Source organism: Lampris incognitus, chromosome 14 (genome assembly GCF_029633865.1).
Source record: "Lampris incognitus isolate fLamInc1 chromosome 14, fLamInc1.hap2, whole genome shotgun sequence".
Taxonomy (NCBI): domain Eukaryota; kingdom Metazoa; phylum Chordata; class Actinopteri; order Lampriformes; family Lampridae; genus Lampris; species Lampris incognitus.
The window spans coordinates 5,215,292-5,239,660 of NC_079224.1; the positions used below are offsets into that span (position 1 = coordinate 5,215,292).

The 24,369-nt window shown below is 45.6% G+C and overlaps 1 protein-coding gene across 1 annotated transcript; it reads left to right on the forward strand.

Annotated features, from left to right (window-relative positions):
- The first annotated feature begins 2,080 nt into the window (after window positions 1–2,080).
- Window positions 2,081–13,664, forward strand: tmem70 (transmembrane protein 70). Its single transcript, XM_056293468.1, has 3 exons — window positions 2,081–2,329; window positions 5,242–5,347; window positions 12,598–13,664. Exons 1-3 carry the CDS (start codon window positions 2,141–2,143, stop codon window positions 13,038–13,040), a joined length of 738 nt encoding a protein of 245 aa, XP_056149443.1. The 5' UTR covers window positions 2,081–2,140; the 3' UTR covers window positions 13,041–13,664.
- Window positions 13,665–24,369: the final 10,705 nt, after the last annotated feature.

Below are 24,369 nucleotides of genomic sequence, written 5' to 3' on the forward strand. Positions count from 1 at the left end.
TGTGATACTGGATCCAGCGGTTAGCACTGTCCTGGCCGTCCCAGGTCCTCCCTGTGTGGCGTTTGCATGTTCTCCCCGTGTCTGCGTGGGTTTCCGTCCACCATCAAAAAAACATGCATGTTAGGGTTAATACTCCTGTCTCTGCCCCTGAGCAAGGCAGGGGAGAAGAACTGGAGTTGGTCCCCGGGCGCTGCAGCTGCCCCCTGCTCCTGTACAATAGGATGGTTGCATGCAGAGACACACACTCACTGTAACCTGTACAATGACAAAATCAAGTAGCTTTCTGTCTTTCTGGGTCTTTTGTCTCTGCTTCCTGCAGCAGTCTGATGGCAACACTGTTCTACTGTAATATCAGTTACCTTTCCAACGGGACGCCACATTATCATGTTTAAATGGAGAAAAAAAAACTTTTAAAATGAGAACAATCTCGGATTGCACCTTTAATGCGTCTAGTTTTGCTGTATACAAATAAAACTGACGTCACGTGACGTCACGTGACGTGACGTGACGTGACTTGACGTGACGTGACTTGGCTGTGTGGATAACTCTATACCCTACAGGGATTTGGGTGCGACGCACAACACAGGGTCAAAGTTGGCTATATTTAGACTTCTGTGTGATCTGCTATGGGATTTAATTTTTGTTAAATTCTGCCACTTTCGCACAAGTAGGTGATTTGGATGTTGGTTTAATTTCCCTGTGGTTTTATAGCCTGTGGTTTTATCTTGTTCTGTTGTTGGGGGTTGAAGAACCTCGGCGCAGCAGCTTTGGAGAAGCTTTCTTGAAAGTGTCTCAAGTCACCTGGTTTAAATGTAGAGGTTTAGTGTGTGTCCAAACCTTAGGGAGGAGTTCCCTATCCGACGAGAGGGTCTAAGGACAGGATGTTGTGTTGCTCTTAAGCCCACTGAGGCAAATTTGTAATTTGTGATATTGGGCTATACAAATAAAACTGATTTGATTGGATTTACTAAACTCCTTATGAGCGTGTGCGCGTGTGCGTGCGCGTCCATAGGATGTTGCAATGAAACCTTCGATGTAGAGAAAAGAGCTCAACAATTCAGGAGCAAAGACAAATCGTGTACAGCTCAAACGTGTTAAATGGCAGAACAAGCTTGTTTCGTGCTCAGTGCGTCATCATACAGATAGACTAGAAGAACCCCGCTACAATGTAGCGGTTTGGTTCTCCACCCGTCTAAATCTCCCTCCTCTTCATCCTGCCAGCTAACCGCCTTCCCCCTGCCCCTAAACCCCCCCCCCCCCACTCCAACTCCCTCCCCCCAAATACTCAGAATCATCTGAAATGCCAAGAAGAGTGGTTTTTAGCCATTTTTAGAAAATGCGTATTTTGCAAATTATGCATAATTATTTTAATTTTCTGCTATTTTTCTGGTCCTCTCTGGAACAATACCTACCACCTCCAAAAAAAATGAGGATCATAAGTGCATTTTTGCAAAAATGCATTCATTTTGCATAATGCCAAAACATTTCTAAGTCCCAGAACAATTTTTCTATATAGGTGAAAAAAATCAAAGATGCTCAGAATCATCTGAAATGCCGAGAAAAGTGGTTTTTAGCCATTTTTAGAAAAATGCATATTTTGCATATTTATGCATAATTATGCATAATTTTAATTGTCTGGGATTTTTCCCTTACTCTCTGAGACAATACCTACCACCTCCAAAAAGAATTAGGATCATATATGCTTTAGTTTTCGGTCCCGCTATCTACACTAACACCACACACACACACACACACACTCACACACACACTCACACCACACACACTAACAACACACACACTAACAACACACACACACACTAACACCACACACACACACTAACACACACACACACACACACACACACACACACACACACACACACACATTCCGAGGATATATGAGTGATAATGTGATGGGGACACGCGAGGTAAAAAAGAAAAGTACATCTCGTCAACATACCGACTGGTCAGACGAGTGTGCTGGGGAAATGTCGACGAGTCGTTTGTTTATATTTATGTTCGTGACGGAGGGTTTTATTTTGAAAACCCTTACCGGAAATCACCTGCTCACTGCGGCGGACTTGACGCTGGTGAAGGCAGCGTGCCGGGTTTAGTTGGCGGCTCCCCTCGCGGTTCAACCATGTCTGTACTCCAGGTCACGCGCAGGTCACGCGTGTGCGTTGTTCTGCGGTCTTTAAACCCCACGCCGGCTACAGCCGCGCGAGACGGACGCCCGGATGAGCCGTGCTGCTACAGGCGGCTGTCCGTGACCTGCCGCAGGCTGCTGAGCCGTCCGGACGGCGCGTCGCCTCTGAAAGTCACCTGTCAGGTAATTCACCACGCACACGAAGAAGAAGGGGTTTATCAGATTACGCCGCGTGCCGCGGGGGCGTGCCGCTGGCGCGTGGCCCGCGTGTTGCCGCTGCCGTACGCTGAAGTTACATTAACACATTTGACAGCAATTAGCGTTAGCTCATTTGAACCGGAAGTTCTCGCGTGGTGTTTTTTTTTTTACTAAACTTTATTGCAAAACATTGAAATGTACAAATTTAGCAGACGTGGTCCACAGAACGATACAGTAAGAGAGGTCTTTGAATAAATGCAGAATAAACCTACTAGGGATTATGCAAATGAGAAAACGACTCGTACAAACAAAGAAAGAAAGAAAATAAAGAAACTACTACTACCTTCGGCTGCTCCCCAGTAGGGGGCGCCACAGCGGATCATCCGTCTCCATCTCTTCCTGTCCTCTGCACCTTCCTCCGTCACAGCAGCCACCTGCATGTCCTCCCTCACCACATCCATAAACCTCCTCTTTGGCCTTCCTCTTCTCCTCTTCCCTGGCAGCTCCATATTCAGCATCCTTCTCCCAGTATACCCAGCATCTCTCCTCCACACATGTCCAAACCATCTCCATCTTGCCTCTCTTGCTTTGTCTCCAAACCGTCCAACCTGAGCTGTCCCTCTAATATACTCGTTCCTAATCCTGTCCTTCTTCATCACTCCCAGTGAAAATCTTATCATCTTCATCTCTGCCACCTCCAGCTCCTCCTCCTGTCTTTTCATCAGTGCCACTGTCTCCAAACCATACAACATAGCTGGTCTCACAACCATCTTGTAATCCTTCCCTTTAACTCTTGCTGTGTACCCTTCTGTCACATTTAATTACTGCAGTATTTGAGAGGAAATACTTCATTTTGTTCGTGTAAACGACACCTCCATTGTACACAGTCCATTTCCTAACCCTACCAACTCGTACTACTCTCTATGTGTCTACACTCCTGTGTAGCAAAGTTTACCAAGCTAAACCAACCCAAACAGCCCACCGCCAACCCAGAGGACATGCAGGGGGCTGGTGTGACAGAGGAAGATGCAGAGGACAGGAAGAGATGGAAACGGATGATCCGCTGTGGCGCCCCCTAACGGGAGCAGCCGAAAGCAGTAGTAGTAGTAGTAGTAGTAGTACCAGTAGTAGTCGTAATAGCAGTAGTAGTGGTAGTAGTAGTAGTAGTGGCAGTAGTAGTAGTAATAGTAGTAGTAGTAGTAAATTGCAGTAATTAAATGAATAAAGGAAGGTAACATCAATAAACGCTGCAACAAGAGGACACATTTCAGTGTTGCATGACTGCGAGGGTTCAGGGCTGAATGGACAGCGTCTCCAGCTGGTGCAGTCCAGTACGTGTCAGACATGACAGTACAGAACCACAGCTGAGCAGAGCACCAGGGACATATAATAATAATAATACTAATAACAATAATAGTAATAATAATAATAGTAATATATAATAATAGTAATAAATAATAATAGTAATAAATAATAATAGTAATAATAGTAAGTCAGTACAGAGCACACAGCGGGGGCAGTTTCTCCTCTGGGCCTAGCTCCTAGCCGGCATCATTGTTTTTGCAAAGTAATGGCAAATATGCATTATTCAGAGTGATGCAAGGCAGGGCTGGTGAGCTGATGTGGGTCACATGACCTGTCCTCTGCCACCCTGAGGGCCCGTGTCAGCAGCCTGCTGCTGAATCACAGCATCCAGGTAGAGTCCAGCACACCACTGTAGTACCCAAATGACGCCCGCTTTCCCACCTGCAGTATCAAACCAAAAGGTGCACTTGTTGTTGGGCACTGTGAATGCAACACAGTGTGGACTCTGGTCCCGACTTCTTAAAACCTGGCGTATGTGAAAGCAGCCTGACGCTACACTGTGGCTGTATGCAAGAACTCCTGTTCTTTGTCTCATGCTGGTTTATCCGTCCATCCATCCATCCATCATCCATCCATCATCCATCCATCATCCATCCATCCATCATCCACCCATCCATCATCCAAACCGCTTATCCTGCTCTCAGGGTCATGGGGATGCTGGAGCCTATCCCAGCAGTCATTGGGCAGCAGGTGGGGAGACACCCTGGACAGGCCGCCAGCCCATCACAGGGCCCACACACACACACACACACACACACACACACACACACACACACACACACACACACACACACACACACACACACACATTCACACCGAGGGACATTTTAGTATGGCCGAGTCACCTGACCTACATGTCTTTGGGTCACCTGACCTACATGTCTTTGGGTCACCTGACCTACATGTCTTTGGACTGTGGGAGGAACCCGGAGGCCCCGGAGGAAATCCACGCAGACACGGGGAGAACATGCAAACTCCACACAGAGGACGACCTGGGACCACCCCCAAGGTTGTACTGCCCCGGGGCTCGAACCCAGGACCTCCTTGCTGTGAGGCGACCGCGCTAACCACTGCACCACCGTGCCGCCCAGATTTATAGATTATCAGGAGAAGCGGTACGATATTAGGTTTGCACGGCATTTTGTTGTCTGATGTTAAAGTCAGAATACCTGTCCAGGGGATTTTTGACCTCGTCAGTCTTCTTCTCTTCAGTGGTGTCAGGTGGTCAACACCCTGAGCACCCAGTGATGGAGGCCTGTGTGCTCACTAGGATATGTTTCTCTCGCTTACTGATTTGGATGGCCGGGTGGCTTGAGGTGGATGGTAACATCGCCGTGGCTCTAGTGTTTAAAGATTCTCAAAGATCACATCCTAGATTTTACTCACGGTTCTGAGTCCACTAAGAAGACACAGAGAAAGGATGGTTTGGGATCCACTCTTTCTTTAGTTGCTGGTACTACTAAAAGTTAAAGATACTATGGCAGCCATGTTGAAGCTTGACTTTTCTTGTTTTGTGTGGTGTGTGGGAGCAGATGCAGCCCATGTTCCTGTCCAGCCGCTGTCTCGCCACCGTCCCGCCGAAGCTCGCTGAAGAGGGGAAGCTCATCTACACCGGCAGCCTCGGTAAAATGATTCGTGGTGAGTTATCCAAGTCAAACCTTTGTCTCCCGAGCAGCAGCCTCTGTGGAAAAGAGTCTGGTGGACATGTTCAGCGTAGCAGTTTTATATATACTATATATATATATATATATATATATATATATATATCAGTTATAAACATTTCTTTGTGGTTTGGAAATGAACGGGAATCATCTGTCAGGTGCTGTATTTTTTTTGGGGGGGATTTTTTCCCCTTTTTTCTCTCCAATTGTATCCGACCAATTACCCCACTCTTCCAAGCCGTCCCGGTCTCTGCTCCACCCCCTCTGCTGATCCGGGGAGGGCTGCAGACTACCACATGTCTCCTCCCATACGTGTGGAGTCACCAGCCACTTCTTTTCACCTGACAGTGAGGAGTTTCACCAGGGGGACATAGCGCGTGGGAGGATCACGCTATTCCCCCCAGTTCCCCCTCCGCCCTGAACAGGTGTCCCGACTGACCAGAGGAGGCGCTAGTGCAGCGACCAGGACACATACCCACATCCGGCTTCCCACCCGCAGACACGCCCAACTAAGCCAGAGGTAACATGGGGATTCGAACCGGTGATCCCCGTGTTGGTAGGCAACGGAATAGACCTCCACGCCACCTGGACGTTAGCGTTCTGTTCATTGGTGAAAGTGTTGATCCATTGTGAGAATACTTGAAAAGATGAGCAGCTGGATTCCTGCAGCTCTCCCCCCTTGTGCAGTGTGTCTTTACTGGCTCAGGAAAAACTCCTCCATCCCGTCACACTGTGAACACTGTGAAGTGACACTCACACCGAGCAGGCAGCCGCTGTAGCAACAGAGCATTGTGTTGTGGCCCACGTTTCACCAGAAAGACTTCTAGCGAGAGGTGGAAAATAAGCTAACAGCGTGGAGACCTCTCCTCGCTCCTCTCGACAGACAGACAGACAGCCCACCACCCCTGCTGAGAGGTAAAGGGAACATCGTGTTGTGCGCAGACTTCATAACAGTGGGGATAAAACGGGGCATGATAGATCAGGTCTCAGGAACAATTTATTGTCATTTCTTTCATGTACTTGTGTACACAAAAGAAACAAAATTCTGTTTCCCCCGGCCCACAGCAGTGCGACACAAAAGACAAAAACACACATCCCAACTTGCCCAAAAACGACATCACCAAAATCATACAAAAACAGAGAACAAGGCAACAAAAAAAAAAAAAGAAGAAGAAACACAAACAGTTAACAACACAGACCACTCGGTACAACACAGTCCAAAATGTTCACTGTCCAGGACAACGAACGCCAGCCAGGATGACTGTCGGAACTGCCGCATGGCTAGCAGTTAGCTTAGCCTGCCCCGCTTCTGCGTCTTATCAGACGCATTAAATTAATTAAAACGAGATACTGAGATTGCAAAATGACCTGTAAACAAGACTAGGTCAAAACCTAGCACATGGCTGGACTGTGTGTGGTCAGTGTTGGAAATTGTGGCTGATTTGTTCAGGGATGGTCAGTGGTGGTGTCTGTAATGTGATTTCCTGCATGTTAACTAATCATCTGAAATTTTCTGCAGTGGTCCCAGTAATTTTTGTGGTTAAAGTGTACTGAAGTAGCACATCACATGATAAAAAGGTTGCAAAAACAACACTTTCCACTCATATCTTGGGATCTTCCATTTAATACTAATAAAAATAATACACAAAGATCTGACAAATGCCTACAATGGATGCATCAGCAACCCAGAAACCTGCCCTGAATGGCTCACAACTGGTACCACCTACTTACTTTCCAAAACAGAAGACACCAAAAACCCTAAAAACTATCGTCACATCACGTCTCTCTACAACCTACAAGATCTTAACATCCATCATCACCGGGAGAGTTTACAAACACCTGGAAGAAAACAACCTTCTTCCCATAGAACAAAAAGGGTGTCGAAAAGGGAGCTATGGCTGCAAAGACCAACTTTTAATAAACAAGGCCATCATTAAGGAAGTAAAAACGAGGAAGTAACATCTGACAATAACCTGGATAGACTATACGAAGGCGTTCTACTCTGTACCCCATGACTTGATACTAAAATGCCTTGACATCTACAAAATATCACCAATCCTTATCCAGTTCCTAACAGCAAATATGGACCAGTGGACAACAACCCTTGTTCTAACATACACAGACGGGACGCTACATTCAAGGCAGATCAACATCAATAGCGACATATTTCAAGGCGACTCTCTTTGTCCTCTCCTCTTTTGCATAGCTCTTACTGCACTATCCTCCCTCCTGAACAACATCAGCTATGGTTATACTACAGGTTCATGCACTGTTAACCATCTAGTCTACATGGATGACCAAGAACAAACTGGCCATTTGACCATCGTAAAAGGCTTCAGCGATGACATCAAAATGGAGTTCGGACTAGACAAATGTGCTAAAGCTACATTCAAAAAAGGAAAACTTACCACCACCGAAACCATCCACATTGACCTAGACACCACCATCCAAGACCTAGAACAAGAAGGCACATACACATACCTGGGAGTGAACGAAGGGGGCGGGATACAACGTGCCAAAATGAAAGAAAAGATCAGAAAGGAGTACGACCGAAGAATACAAATGGTAACAAAACTCCAACTCAGTGCATCCAACCGAATGGAAGCCATCAACACCCTGGCTACACCCGTCGTAACTTACAGCTCCAACATCGTCGACGGGAAACTAGAAGAGATCAGGAAACTAGATAGAAAAACAAGAAACATACTCACCTTAGAGAGGATGCACCACCCAAAATCAGATGTGGATAGATTGTACCTCCCCAGAAACAAGGGTGGCAGGGGTCTAATCCAACTGGAAACTGCCTACAAAACAGATACTTACCTTAACACCAAAAATGACCCCCTTCTCATGATTGCTAGAGAGCATGAAAAACAAAACAAAAAGTACTCCATAGCTAACCAAGCTGCAGTGTTCAGAAGAGAGCTCCACCTTCCTGAAACACCACAACCTGAAAATGAAGCTCCAACCATCCACACCCGAAAAGTCAAACAAAAAGCAAAGCGTCACGCCCAAGAACAAATGAAACAAACATGGGAAGGGAAACAAAGGCACGGGCAATACCCAAAATGAGTAGGTGAGAAAGATGTAGACCAATATATGACCAACCAATGGCTCAAAACAGCCGGGCTGAAATCCCAAACAGAGGGCTTTATCATCGCTGCCCAAGACCAGGCCATCAAGACCAGTTACTACCGGAGCAAAATCCTCAAATATGTGGTCAGTTCCAGGAAACCATTGACCATATGGTGGCAGGGTGCCCTGAGCTGGCCAGAACTGAATACCTACAAAGACACAACAAGGCCGCCACATACTTGCACTGGAACATCTGCAAAGAATTCAACACCAACACAAAAGAAAAATGGTACGAGCACGAGCCCCAAACAGTAACACAGAAAGACCACATCACAATCTTATGGGACATGCCAGTACAGACAGACCGTGAGATAAAGACCAACAGACCAGACATCATCATCAAGAACAAAAAAGAAAACAGCTGACTACTCATCGACATGTCCATCCTGACTGAAAGGAGCACCTCAGTAAAAGTAACTGACAAACTGTCGAAATATAAAGACCTTGAAATCTAGACTGAATGAATGTGGGGAATGAAAACCACAACAAGACCAGTAGTGATAGGAGCCCTGGGACTTGTAAAAACCACAACAATACCAGTAGTGATAGGAGCCCTGGGACTTGTAAAAACCACAACAATACCAGTAATGATAGGAGCCCTGGGACTTGTAAAAACCACAACAAGACCAGTAGTGATAGGAGCCCTGGGACTTGTAAAAACCACAACAGTACCAGTAGTGATAGGAACGCTGGGACTTGTAAAAACCACAACAATACCAGTAGTGATAGGAGCCCTGGGACTTGTAAAAACCACAACAAGACCAGTAGTGATAGGAGCCCTGGGACTTGTAAATACCACAACAACACCAGTAGTGATAGGAGCCCTGGGACTTGTAAAAACCACAACAAGACCAGTAGTGATAGGAGCCCTGGGACTTGTAAATACCACAACAATACCAGTAGTGATAGGAGCCCTGGGACTTGTAAAAACCACAACAAGACCAGTAGTGATAGGAGCCCTGGGACTTGTAAAAACCACAACAATACCAGTAGTGATAGGAGCCCTGGGACTTGTAAAAACCACAACAGTACCAGTAGTGATAGGAGCCCTGGGACTTGTAAAAACCACAACAATACCAGTAGTGATAGGAGCCCTGGGACTTGTAAAAACCACAACAGTACCAGTAGTGATAGGAGCCCTGGGACTTGTAAAAACCACAACAGTACCAGTAGTGATAGGAGCACTGGGACTTGTAAAAACCACAACAGTACCAGTAGTGATAGGAGCCCTGGGACTTGTAAAAACCACAACAAGACCAGTAGTGATAGGAGCCCTGGGACTTGTAAATACCACAACAATACCAGTAGTGATAGGAGCCCTGGGACTTGTAAAAACCACAACAAGACCAGTAGTGATAGGAGCCCTGGGACTTGTAAAAACCACAACAATACCAGTAGTGATAGGAGCCCTGGGACTTGTAAAAACCACAACAGTACCAGTAGTGATAGGAGCCCTGGGACTTGTAAAAACCACAACAATACCAGTAGTGATAGGAGCCCTGGGACTTGTAAAAACCACAACAGTACCAGTAGTGATAGGAGCCCTGGGACTTGTAAAAACCACAACAGTACCAGTAGTAATAGGAGCCCTGGGACTTGTAAAAACCACAACAGTACCAGTAGTGATAGGAGCACTGGGACTTGTAAAAACCACAACAGTACCAGTAGTGATAGGAGCCCTGGGACTTGTAAAAACCACAACAGTACCAGTAGTGATAGGAGCCCTGGGACTTGTAAAAACCATAACAATACCAGTAGTGATAGGAGCCCTGGGACTTGTAAAAACCACAACAGTACCAGTAGTGATAGGAGCCCTGGGACTTGTAAAAACCACAACAATACCAGTAGTAATAGGAGCCCTGAGACTTGTAAAAACCATAACAATACCAGTAGTGATAGGAGCCCTGGGACTTGTAAAAACCACAACAGTACCAGTAGTGATAGGAGCCCTGGGACTTGTAAAAACCACAACAATACCAGTAGTAATAGGAGCCCTGGGACTTGTAAAAACCACAACAGTACCAGTAGTGATAGGAGCCCTGGGACTTGTAAAAACCACAACAGTACCAGTAGTGATAGGAGCCCTGGGACTTGTAAAAAAGGGATGGAGAAATATACCCAACGGATCTCGGGTAACATCGGAATACAAGAACTCCAGAAGATAGCACTACTTGGAACATCTCATATCCTAAGAAAGGCACTATCCATCAAACAGACCTTTACCTCATTCTAACCTGAGGCCCAAGGAATGGACCCACCCGCTTATTATGTTGTATTATGGCATGAAGTTAAAGGACGTCTGTATAACAACAACAACAACAATAATAATAATAACAACAATAGTAATAATACGTCAATCTTATATAGCGCTTTTCTAACACTCAAAGTGGCTTTACAATAAACGGGGTGAAACAAGAAAGCAGATGAACACAATACAGACACACAGGGGTGGATGGGAAGGGGGGGCTACGAGAGGGAGAAGCCACACACGACGCCAGCAGGACTCTCCCACTTAAACACACACAAAAGGGCAAGAAAAACACCAAACAACAGCACTGTAGACATTGACGTTGTGTAGGGGTTTACTCCCATAGCCTGCTCCTCTCCCGAGGTATCCACTAGATGGCACTATTAACCCATAGCTTGGGGTGGTTCATGGCCATCAGGGAATATCCACACACCAGTGGGCCTGCGTACCGCACGTCTAGGGGCCAGACCTCCTCCGAGTCCCTTGTAGTTCAGCCAGGGTCCAAGGTGTACCCAGTCACTGTGTGTCGCCACAAGGAGGCGCTACATAGGGCTTGCTGTTGGAGAGGCTGTGTACTGGCAGGGAGAGACTTGCGCGCTCCGCTCTCCTGTTCACATTTCTGCTAGCCAGCGGTGAAGGTCGAGAGTGAGACTTGACAGACAGAACATTTGAAAGAGAACTTAATTTAATTGTAATTATAACTATTCTCATTATCTGTGAGGGCCCCCTTCTCTTCCATCTGCTGCCACTGCGACCCAATACAATCCGGAAAATCCCGGACAAAATTCCATGTCTTTCTACAATCATGCAAAAGATCCAAAACATGTTATCACATGTAGTGGGCTGCAGGACGGAGGGTGTTTAATGGTTGGAAATGAATGGTAACAATGAGTACAGGCGGCACGGTGGTGCAGGGGTTAGCACAGTCGCATCACAGCAAGAAGGTCCTGGGTTCGAGCCCCGGGGTAGTCCAAACTTGGTGGATTGTCCCAGGTCGTCTTCTGTGTGGAGTTTGCATGTTCTCCCCGTGTCTGTGTGGGTTTCCTCCGGGGGCTCCGGTTTCCTCCCACAGTCCAAAGACATGTAGGTCAGGTGACTCAAAGACATGGAGGTCAGGTGAATCAAAGACATGTAGGTCAGGTGAATCAAAGACATGTAGGTCAGGTGAATCAAAGACATGTAGGTCAGGTGAATCAAAGACATGTAGGTCAGGTGACTCAAAGACATGGAGGTCAGGTGAATCAAAGACATGTAGGTCAGGTGAATCAAAGACATGTAGGTCAGGTGAATCAAAGACATGTAGGTCAGGTGAATCAAAGACATGTAGGTCAGGTGACTCAAAAGACATGGAGGTCAGGTGAATCAAAGACATGTAGGTCAGGTGACTCAAAGACATGGAGGTCAGGTGAATCGGCTGTACTAAATTGTCCCTAGGTATGAATGGGTGTGTGTGTGTGTGTGTGTGTGTGTGTGTGTGTGTGGGCGCCCTGTGATGGCCTGGCGGTCTGTCCAGGGTGTCTCCCCGCCTGCCGCCCAACAACTGCTGGGATAGGCTCCAGCATCCCTGAGAGCAGGATAAGCGGTTTGGATGATGGAGGGACAATGAGTAGTAGTTTTAACGATACCACCACAGTGTTAAAGTGATGTAATGGATGAGATCACCTGCTCTTCATCTTTCTCTCTCTGTCTGTCTGTCTGTCTGTCTGTCTGTCTGTCTGTCTGTCTGTCTGTCTGTCTGTCTGTCTCTCTCTCTCTGTCTGTCTGTCTGTCTGTCTGTCTCTCTCTCTCTCTGTCCCTCTCTCTCTCTCTCCTCCTGCTTTATCTTTGATGTTTTCTGTTGCCAGGGGTGAAGTTTTTCTCCTACACCAGCAGTGGCATGAGCCTGTGCATGATGCCCCACATCCTGAAGGCAGGCCTGGGTGTTCAGAGCTTAGCCGTACATGCAGCTTTCTTCAGCGTCATTGGCGTATTCACCTTCATCACCCCCGTCTTGCTCCACCTGGTCACCAGGGGCTACGTCGTCCGCCTCTACCACAACGCAGACACCGACGCCTACACCGCCGTTACGTACAGCTTTTTGCTGATGGAGAAGAAGACCGTGTTCCACCAGACGCAGGTGAGGATCCCCGGCGTGAGCAAGATGTTCACCACTTTCTACGCTGACAAGATGGGGCTGCTGGTCAACCCAGACCTGTTCCACATTCCGCAGGACTACAACCACCTCATGGGCTACGACCGCCCTTTCACGTTCGACATGGACGACCTCGAGGGACCAGACAAAAGCTGAAGAAGGGCGCTGACCCAGAGTCCTTGTTTGTGTCAGTTAGGTTTGGTTCATCCATCCGTCTCGTGTCTTCCTATTGAAACAGTTGTGATTTTAAGTCAAAGTAAAGGAGGGAACGGTGTCAGAACATGAAGTGACCCTGTGAGCCGCAGTAAAACAACAAGTAAGAGATGACTCCTCCAGGGTGGAGCCTCCATCCTGGCTGAGTAAATGTAGTTTGTTTTTTTTTTCTGTCTGCTTTCTTTTACTGCACATGTAGCTGTGGCAGGTCACCGTGTAAAGAAAACAACTGTAAGAATTAATAAAAAAGCCGGGGGCAGTCCACCAGCTCCCATCTGGTTCCAGCATAAAGACTAAATTCACATGTTTTGAACACGTTTTACAGTGTTTTATTTTAGCAAAATTAAAGTCTTGTACTTGGTAGGTTTTGTGACTTCTCCATGCCCAAAAATACCTACAAAAGCTCTTGAGATGTGTTATTTTCCTTCAGTTTTAATAATATAAATTTTAACTTTGAGAATTCCTTAAAAAATATGTTTTTATGCTTGAACTTAACTATGCATGAGCTTGAACGCCAAGGCAAGATGACGTGACGGAACTGGTTTACAGTTCACAACCACACCAGAAGCCTGAAAATGTGGATCAGACTGCTTAACAGAGCCATGATAGTCTTGAAAACATCTTTGAAGAAGTAAATATTGGTGATGTCTGAGTGAAACAGTCTTTAAAACATCTTTCAGGAAGTAAATATAGGCGATGTCAGAGTGAAACAGTCTTTAAAACATCTTTCAAGAAGTAAATATAGGTGATGTCTGATTGATATAGTCTTGAAAACATCTTTCAGGAAGTAAATATAGGTGAGGTCTGAGTAATATAGTCTTGAGAACATCTTTCAAGAAGTAAATATAGGTGATGTCAGAGTGAAACAGTCTTGAAAACATATTTCAAGAAGTAAATATAGGTGATGTCTGAGTGATATAGTCTTGAAAACATCTTTGAAGAAGTAAATATAGGTGATGTCTGAGTGATATAGTCTTGAAAACATCTTTCAAGAAGTAAATATAGGTGATGTCAGAGTGAAACAGTCTTTAAAACATCTTTCAAGAAGTAAATATAGGTGATGTCTGAGTGATATAGTCTTGAAAACATCTTTCAAGAAGTAAATATAGGTGATGTCAGAGTGAAACAGTCTTTAAAACATCTTTCAGGAAGTAAATATAGGTGATGTCTGATTGATATAGTCTTGAAAACATCTTTCAAGAAGTAAATACAGGTGATGTCAGAGTGATATAGTCTTGAAAACATCTTTCAAGAAGTAAATATAGGTGATGTCAGAGTGAAACAGTCTTTAAAACATCTTTCAAGAAGTAAATATAGGTGATGTCTGATTGATATAGTCTTGAAAACATCTTTCAGGAAGTAAATATAGGTGATGTCTGATTGATATAGTCTTGAAACATCTTTCAAGAAGTAAATATAGGTGATGTCTGAGTGATATAGTCTTGAAAACATCTTTCAAGAAGTAAATATAGGTGATGTCTGAGTAATATAGTCTTGAAAACATCTTTCAAGAAGTAAATATAGGTGATGTCTGAGTGATATAGTCTTGAAAACATCTTTCAAGAAGTAAATATAGGTGATGTCTGAGTGATATAGTCTTGAAAACATCTTTCAAGAAGTAAATATAGGTGATGTCAGAGTGAAACAGTCTTTAAAACATCTTTCAAGAAGTAAATATAGGTGATGTCTGAGTGATACAGTCTTGAAAACATCTTTCAAGAAGTAAATATAGGTGATGTCAGAGTGAAACAGTCTTTAAAACATCTTTCAAGAAGTAAATATAGGTGATGTCTGAGTGATATAGTCTTGAAAACATCTTTGAAGAAGTAAATATAGGTGATGTCTGAGTGATATAGTCTTGAAAACATCTTTGAAGAAGTAAATATAGGTGATGTCTGAGTGAAACAGTCTTTAAAACATCTTTCAAGAAGTAAATATAGGTGATGTCTGAGTGATATAGTCTTGAAAACATCTTTCAAGAAGTAAATATAGGTGATGTCTGAGTGATATAGTCTTGAAAACATCTTTCAAGAAGTAAATATAGGTGATGTCTGAGTGAAACAGTCTTTAAAACATCTTTCAAGAAGTAAATATAGGTGATGTCTGAGTGATATAGTCTTGAAAACATCTTTCAAGAAGTAAATATAGGTGATGTCTGAGTGATATAGTCTTGAAAACATCTTTCAAGAAGTAAATATAGGTGACGTCTGAGTGACTCCCAGTGACAACTCGGAGGCAACTTATAGCGTTACAGATCTGCCTTCCTTCCACTGCTGTTCTAGAATGACCAGCAGGAAAAGGGTCAACACTTCCCGCCGTCATGTACTTCACCACTGTACTGTATACAGAGGTATATATCATGTATTTCACCACTGTACTATATACAGAGATATATGTCATGTAGTTCACCACTGTACTATATTCAGAGATCATGTAGTTCACCACTGTACTATATACAGAGATCATGTAGTTCACTACTTTACTATATACAGAGATATATATCATGTAGTTCACCACTGTACTATATACAGAGATCATGTAGTTCACCACTGTACTATATACAGAGATATATATCATGTAGTTCACCACTGTACTATATACAGGGATATACACTCACCGGCCACTTTATTAGGCACACCTGTCCAACTGCTCGTTAACACAAATTTCTAATCAGCCAATCACATGGCAGCAACTCAATGCATTTAGGCATGTAGACATGGTCAAGACGATCTGCTGCAGTTCAAACCGACCATCAGAATGGGGAAGAAAGGTGATTTAAGTGACTTTGAACGTGGCATGGTTGTTGGTGCCAGACGGGCTGGTCTGAGTATTTCAGAAACTGCTGATCTACTGGGATTTTCACGCACAACCATCTCTAGGGTTTACAGAGAATGGTCCGAAAAAGAGAAAATATCCAGTGAGCGGCAGTTCTGTGGGCGAAAATGCCTTGTTGATGCCAGAGGTCAGAGGAGAATGGCCAGACTGGTTCGAGCTGATAGAAAGGCAACAGTAACTCAAATAACCACTCATTACAGCCGAGGTATGCAGAAGAGCATCTCTGAACGCACAACACGTCGAACCTTGAGGCAGATGGGCTACAGCAGCAGAAGACCACACCGGGTGCCACTCCTGTCAGCTAAGAACAGGAAACTGAGGCTACAATTCGCACAGCCTCACCAAAATTGGACAATAGAAGATTGGAAAAACGTTGCCTGGTCTGATGAGTCTCGATTTCTGCTGCGACATTCGGATGGTAGGGTCAGAATTTGGCGTCAACAACATGAAAGCATGGATCCATCCTGCCTTGTATCAACGGTTCAGGCTGGTGGTGGTGGTGTAATGGTGTGGGGGATATTTTCTTGGCACACTTTGGGCCCCTTAGTACCAATTGAGCATCGTGTCAACGCCACAGCCTACCTGAGTATTGTTGCTGACCATGTCCATCCCTTTATGACCACAGTGTTCCCATCTTCTGATGGCTACTTCCAGCAGCATAACGCGCCATGTCATAAAGCTCGAATCATCTCAGACTGGTTTCTTGAACATGACAATGAGTTCACTGTACTCAAATGGCCTCCACAGTCACAAGATCTCAATACAATAGAGCACCTTTGGGATGTGGTGGACCGGGAGATTCACATCATGGATGTGCAGCCGACAAATCTGCAGCAACTGCGTGATGCTATCATGTCAGTATGGACCAAACTCTCTGAGGAATGTTTCCAGTACCTTGTTGAATCTATGCCACGAAGGATTAAGGCAGTTCTGAAGGCAAACAGGGGTCCAACCCGGTACTAGCAAGGTGTACCTAATAAAGTGGCCAGTGAGTGTATATCAGTGTCTCTAACTTCACAGTTGTTGTGGGGCTATGAGATACCTGACGACCCTGGTGTGAAATCAGTAGCTCAGCAGGTCAGAAACTGAATTGTTTCATCCATCCATCCATTATCCAAACCACTTATCCTGCTCAGGGTCGCAGGGAGCCTATCCCAGCAGTCATTGGGTGGGAGGTGGGGAGACACCCTGGACAGGCCACCAGTCCATTACAGGGTCCACACACACACACACACACACACACACACACACACACACACATTCACACCTAGGGACAATTAAGTACGGCCAATTCACCTGACCTACAGTGGTGCTGGGAAGTTTGTGAACCCTTTAGCATTTTCTATATTTCTGCATAAATATGACCTAAAACATCATCAGATGTTTACACAAGTCCTAAAAGTAGAAGAGAACCCAATTAAACAAATGAGACAAAAATATTATACTTGGTCATTTATTTATTGAGGAAAATTATCCAGTATCACGTATCTGTGAGTGGTAAAGTATGTGAACCTTTGTGTTCAGTATCTGGTGTGGCCACCATGTTTCACAGATGGGATAAGGTTCTTATGCTGGAATGCAGCGTTTTCCTTTCTCCAAACATAACGCTTCTCATTTAAACCAGAAAGCTCTGTTTTGGTCTCATCCGCCCACAGAACAAGTTTCCAGTAGCCTTCTGGCTGGTCCACGTGATCTTTAGCAAACTGCAGACGGGCAGCAATGTTCTTGTTGGAGAGCAGTGGCTTTCTCCTTGCAGCCCTGCCTTGCACACCATTGCTGTTCAGTGTTCTCCTGATGGTGGACTCATGAACATTACCATTAGCCCATGTGAGAGAGGCCTTTAGCTGCTTAGAAGTTACCCTGGGTTCCTTTGTGACCTGGCCGACTATTACACGCCTTGCTCTTGGAGAGATCTTTGATGGTCCACCACTCCTGGGGAGGGTAACAATGGTCTTGAATTTTCTCCATTTGTACACAATCTGTCTGACTGTGGATTGGTGGAGTCCAAACTCTTTAGAGATGGTTCTGTAACCTTTTCCAGCCTGATGAGCATCAACAATACTTTTTCTGAGCTCCTCGGAAACCTCCTTTGTTCTTGCCATGGTGCACTTCCACAAACGTGTTGTGAAGACCAGACTGTGGTAGATCCTGTTCTTTAAATAAAACAGGGTGCCCCCTCACACCTGACTGTCATCCCATTGATTGGAAACACCTGACTCTGATTTCGCCTTCAAATTACCTGCTGATCCTACAGGTTCACATACTTCTACCACTCACAGATATAATTACACAGATGTAATACTGGATCATTTTCCTCAATAAATAAATGACCAAGTAGAATATTTTGGTCTCATTTATTTCATTGGTGGCACGGTGGCGCAGTGGTCAGCATGGTCGCCTCACAGCAAGAAGGTTCTGGGTTCGAGCCCCGGGGTAGTCCAACCTTGGGGGTCGTCCCGGGTCGTCCTCTGTGTGGAGTTTGCATGTTCTCCCCGTGTCTGTGTGGGTTTCCTCTGGGGGCTCCGGTTTCCTCCCACAGTCCAAACACATGTAGGTCAGGTGAATCTGCTGTACTAAATCGTCCCTAGGTGTGTGTGTGTGATGGCCTGGCGGCCTGTCCAGGGTGTGTCCCCGCCTGCCGCCCAATGACTGCTGGGATAGGCTCCAGCATCCCTGAGAGCAGGATAAGCGGTTTGGATGATGGAGGGATGTTGAATTGGGTTCTCTTTATCTACTTTTAGGACTTGTGTGAAAATCCGATGATGTTTTAGATCATATTTATGCAGACATGTAGAAAATTGTAAAGGGTTCACAAACTTTCAAGCACCACTGTACAGGTCTTTGAGTCACCTGACCTACAGGTCTTTGGGTCACCTGACCTACATGTCTTTGAGTCACCTGACCTACATGTCTTTGAGTCACCTGACCTACAGGTCTTTGAGTCACCTGACCTACATGTCTTTGAGTCACCTGACCTACAGGTCTTTGGGTCACCTGACCTACAGGTCTTTGAGTCACCTGACCTACATGTCTTTGAGTCACCTGACCTACAGGTCTTTGGGTCACCTGACCTACATGTGTTTGGACTGTGGGAGGAAACCGGAGCTCCCGGAGGAAACCCACGCAGACACGGGGAGAACATGCAAACTCCACACAGAGGACGACCCGGGACGACCTCCAAGGTTGGACTACCCCGGGGCTCGAACCCAGGACCTCCTTGCTGTGAGGTGACCACTGTGCCACCGTACCGCCTTCCACTGTGCTGCAATACAGTAAATGTTATTTCTCTGAAAGCAGCCTTGACAATAAGCATGATGACCTGTTACCCTTAAAAGGAAGACTGTAAAACTGTTGGACCTACCCCTTCTCATTTCAAGACATTAAAAGACGTATGGCTCTGTTAGCCGGGCTGGGATAACACACTTGGGAAATTCTGCTCGTGTGTTTATATCCATGCAGAGCAGGATAGCTTGTACCTGTGACAAGATGAAGACAGTCCAGTGATGAAGGAATGGCTTGTGCGTCAAGTCATCAGCCTGTTCACTGTGCTACAGGTGTGTTCTGGGTCATCTGGGAAGCTCACTCAGGGAATTAGGGATTCAGAACCAGCAGTTCCTGCCGGTCACAAAAGCTGCTGGTGCAGCATTCCTAGAGAGAAAAGAAAGAAAACTGCCTCTATGCTGTGTTGATGTCTGACACCTTGCAGCTGGGCACAGGAGGCAGGTGCGGGGCAGGACGGCCGTCCAGGATGACGCCTCCGTCGACGCCGATGCTCCTTCAGCAACACACCGCTACAGCCCAGTGGAGGCCAAGGGTCATTCAGCCACGCAGCCGTTCCCTGTGCCCCGTATGGAGCTCAGGACATCTGACCATATCAAACCCCTCCTGTTGTGTCAGACCAGCATCCTATACTATTCCTCAATGTGCCGTATTACCCTCAAGTACTATATCACAGCAGCCCCGTGTCTGCGTGGGTTTCCTGCGGGGGCTCCGGTTTCCTCCCACAGTCCAGAGACACGTAGGTCAGGTGACTCAAAGACATGTAGGTCAGGTGAATCGGCCGTACTACATTGTCCCATTGTGTGTGTGTGTGGGGGGGGGGGGCTGTGATGGACTGGCAGCCTGTCCAGGGTTTCTCCCCCCCCCCTGTCGCTCAATGACTGCTGGGAGAGATTCCAGCATCCCCGCCACCCCAACTGGGATGAGCGGTTTGGCTAATGGATGGATGCGTCATAGCAGCTCAGCTGATCTCATTTGTACTCCTCCTAGTCTTGACCACGCCGCTTGTCTTCTTCTCCTGGCCCTTCTCATGCGTCCCTCACACTTCACACCTCAGCTTTTCATATCGTTCTTAACTGTTAGTCAAGTATTTGGCATATGGATGACCGCTTACTACCACTGGGTGAATTTTATCAGCACATATTAGAAGGGCGTTTTATTGACCATGTGGATGTTATTTCATCCATACAGTTATTATCTAGGTCGTTAGCTAGTGTGTCCCGAGGGAGGCTGGGGACATGGAGTCTGAGTGGGCCACGTTCAAAGCCTCTATTGCAGATGCGGCAGGTAGGAGCTGTGTTCAAAAGGTCATCGGTGCCTGTTCAGGCGGCAACCCAGGACCCCGCTGGTGGACACCGGCGGTGAGGGAAGCCGTCAGGCTGAAGAAGGGCTGTCGGGCTTGGTTGGCCCAGGCGTCTCCTGAAGCAGCAGACAGGTACTGGGAGGCCAGAAGGGCTGTGGCTTCGGCGGTCGCAGAAGCAAAGACTCGGGTGTGGGAGGAGGCTATGGAGGAAGACTCTCGGTTGGCCTCAAGGAAGTTCTGGCAAACCATCCGGTGACTCAGGAAGGGGAAGCAGGGCCCGACTCAGGCTGTGTTCAGCCGGGGAGGGGAACTGCTGACCCGGACTGGGGATGTGGAAAGAACACTTTGAGGAGCTGCTGAACCCAGCTAACACATCCTCAGTGGAGGAGGCCGAGTCTGAAGACTCGGGGGGGGGGGGAAGCCCCACCCACCCAGGGCGGTCTGACAGGATGTGGAAGTGGGGCAGGCTAAGCTAACTGCTAGCCCATGCAGACCGGCAGTTCCGACAGTCATCCTGGCGTTCACTCTCTTGGACAGTGAATTTATTTATTTATTTATTCATTATATGTTGGATATGTTTTTTGTTTTTATTCAAGCTATTTTCAAATTTTTCAGCATTTTACTGGTATTTAATGTCCGAGCTGTTTTTGGTTTTTTGCATCGTAGGGGACACATGATGCTTCCTTGGAGCGGGAGCTTAATCTCTGCGTAATCCTACAGTTTGTAGAGGATCTACAACACAACACCGTGTTACCGGCCTGCCGCAACCATGGAGTGACCTGCAGGGTCAGTGGTGTGTTGTTTTTAATGAAGGCCTCTTCAATGGCGTCTTGCACACTGTCAGGATGTGCTGCCCCCTAACGCACAGCGTTATTGTTGCTGACGGCGCACCAAACAGCAGGCGACATGATGAAACTCCAGATTAGGTTCTGCTCATCATGGTCTGGGTTCCCGGACTCAGGTTAAAACTAAAACTGGACAAAACGGAAATTTACAGGAGGCCTCTTCAGTCAACATTCTGTTTAATCCAGGACCAGAACGAGCCGCGTCCCAGCCACGTCAGTCGGGACCGAGCGCGCTGGGTGTGTTGAGGGCTCTGTGCCACTGGAGGGCGCTCTCATTCAAATCAAAATTAGGCTCAAACTGATGGGGCTCGGTGTCACATACTAGTCCTAACTTGATTTTAAAAGGAATCTCAGATGAATAAGAACAAAACATAAATAGCACAAGATCATTCATAACGTTGTAAAGCAACTCTATGACAGTGTAAAGAGACATACTCAGTTGTATATTTGTGACTCATGTCTCATCATATGTAATCCTTTCTCATCATATCTAATCATATCTAATATCTGATCATATCTGATCATACATAATCATATCTCATCATAACTGATCACGAATCATATCTCATATCATATCTCATCACATCTCATTATATCTAATATCTGATCATATCTCATCATGTTTCATCATGTCTCATGTCTAATCATATCTACTCATATCTCATCATATCTAATCATATCTAATCATGTCTCATCATATCTCTTCGTGTCTCATCATATCTCATCATGTCTCATCATATCTCATCATGTCTCATCATATCTCTTCGTGTCTCATCATATCTCATCTTATCTCATCATGTCTCATCATATCTCATCATATCTCATCATGTCTCATCTTATCTCATCATATCTCATCATGTCTCATCTTATCTCATCATGTCTCATCATATCTCTTCGTGTCTCATCATATCTCATCATATCTCATCTTATCTCATCATGTCTCATCATATCTCATCTTATCTCATCATATCTCATCATGTCTCATCATATCTCATCATGTCTCATCATATCTGATCATGTCTCCTCATATCTCATCATGTCTCATCATATGTCATCATATATCATTGTATGTCATCATGTCTTGGTTCTCCTCATTCATTTGTGTTATTTCCCATTAAATCAACCATCCACTGACAAGCAAATAGCATCTCTCATTCATAATACAAAAAAACACGTGAGCTTGTTGGACTGTTTCGGGAGTAAATAACAAGACACATCCAGGTGGATAAGCATATACACATAACAACTCAGCAACACTGGATGATGCAAGGATGCTCATCTAGTGAGAGGTGGAGCAGCACATGGTGAAGGATGCTCAGCTAGTGACAGGTGGAGCAGCACATGGTGAAGGATGCTCAGCTAGTGAGAGGTGGAGCGGCACATGGTGAAGGATGCTCAGCTGGAGAGAGGTGGAGCAGCACATGGTGAAGGATGCTCAGCTAGTGAGAGGTGGAGCAGCACATGATGAAGGATGCTCAGCTGGTGGGAGGTGGAGCAGCACATGAGCATCATGTATGAGCCCAGCCAGAGAGCCAGCATGTCTGCAGCACCAGATATGCAGCTTGATGAGCGGTCCTCAGGGAGCCGTGACGTGTTCATGAAGGTGATGAAATGCAGCGCGGCAACACCACCAGGACTGCATTGGTCTGTTCTTTAAAGCTCTCTGAGTCCTCTGTGTCTGTGATTTATAATTAAAACTATAACAGATGAGGGAATACGGTCATGAAGTACAGACATGCAGTACAGACATGAAGTACAGTCAAGAAGTACAGACATGCAGTACAGACATTCAGTACAGACATGCAGTACAGACATTCAGTACAGACATGCAGTACAGACATGCAGTACAGTCATGCAGTACAGACATGTAGTACAGACATTCAGTACAGACATGAAGTACAGACATGCAGTACAGACATTCAGTACAGACATGAAGTACAGACATGCAGTACAGACATGCAGTACAGACATTCAGTACAGACATGAAGTACAGACATGCAGTACAGACATGAAGTACAGACATGCAGTACAGACATGCAGTACAGACATTCAGTACAGACATGCAGTACAGACATGAAGTACAGACATGCAGTACAGACATTCAGTACAGACATTCAGTACAGACATGAAGTACAGACATGCAGTACAGACATTCAGTACAGACATGCAGTACAGACATTCAGTACAGACATGAAGTACAGACATGCAGTACAGACATTCAGTACAGACATGCAGTACAGACATTCAGTACAGACATGAAGTACAGACATTCAGTACAGACATGAAGTACAGACATCAAGTACAGACATGCAGTACAGACATGCAGTACAGACATGAAGTACAGACATTCAGTACAGACATTCAGTACAGACATTCAGTACAGACATGAAGTACAGACATGCAGTACAGACATTCAGTACAGACATGCAGTACAGACATTCAGTACAGACATGAAGTACAGACATTCAGTACAGACATGAAGTACAGACATCAAGTACAGACATGAAGTACAGACATGTAGTACAGACATGAAGTACAGACATTCAGTACAGACATGAAGTACAGACATGAAGTACAGACATGCAGTAAAGACATGCAGTACAGACATGCAGTAAAGACATGCAGTACAGACATGCAGTAAAGACATGCAGTACAGACATGCAGTAAAGACATGCAGTACAGACATGCAGTACAGACATGAAGTACAGACATGAAGTACAGACATGCAGTAAAGACATGCAGTACAGACATTCAGTACAGACATGTAGTACAGACATTCAGTACAGACATGCAGTACAGACATTCAGTACAGACATGAAGTACAGACATTCAGTACAGACATGAAGTACAGACATCAAGTACAGACATGCAGTACAGACATGCAGTACAGACATGAAGTACAGACATTCAGTACAGACATTCAGTACAGACATTCAGTACAGACATGAAGTACAGACATGCAGTACAGACATTCAGTACAGACATGCAGTACAGACATTCAGTACAGACA

Coding starts and splice junctions, on each gene's coding strand:
- tmem70 (XM_056293468.1), top strand. CDS start 2,141: ATGTCTGTACTCCAGGTCACGCGCAGGTCACGCGTGTGCGTTGTTCTG. Junction 2,330..5,241: donor CTCTGAAAGTCACCTGTCAG/GTAATTCACCAC, acceptor GTGTGGGAGCAG/ATGCAGCCCATGTTCCTGTC. Junction 5,348..12,597: donor CCTCGGTAAAATGATTCGTG/GTGAGTTATCCA, acceptor TTCTGTTGCCAG/GGGTGAAGTTTTTCTCCTAC.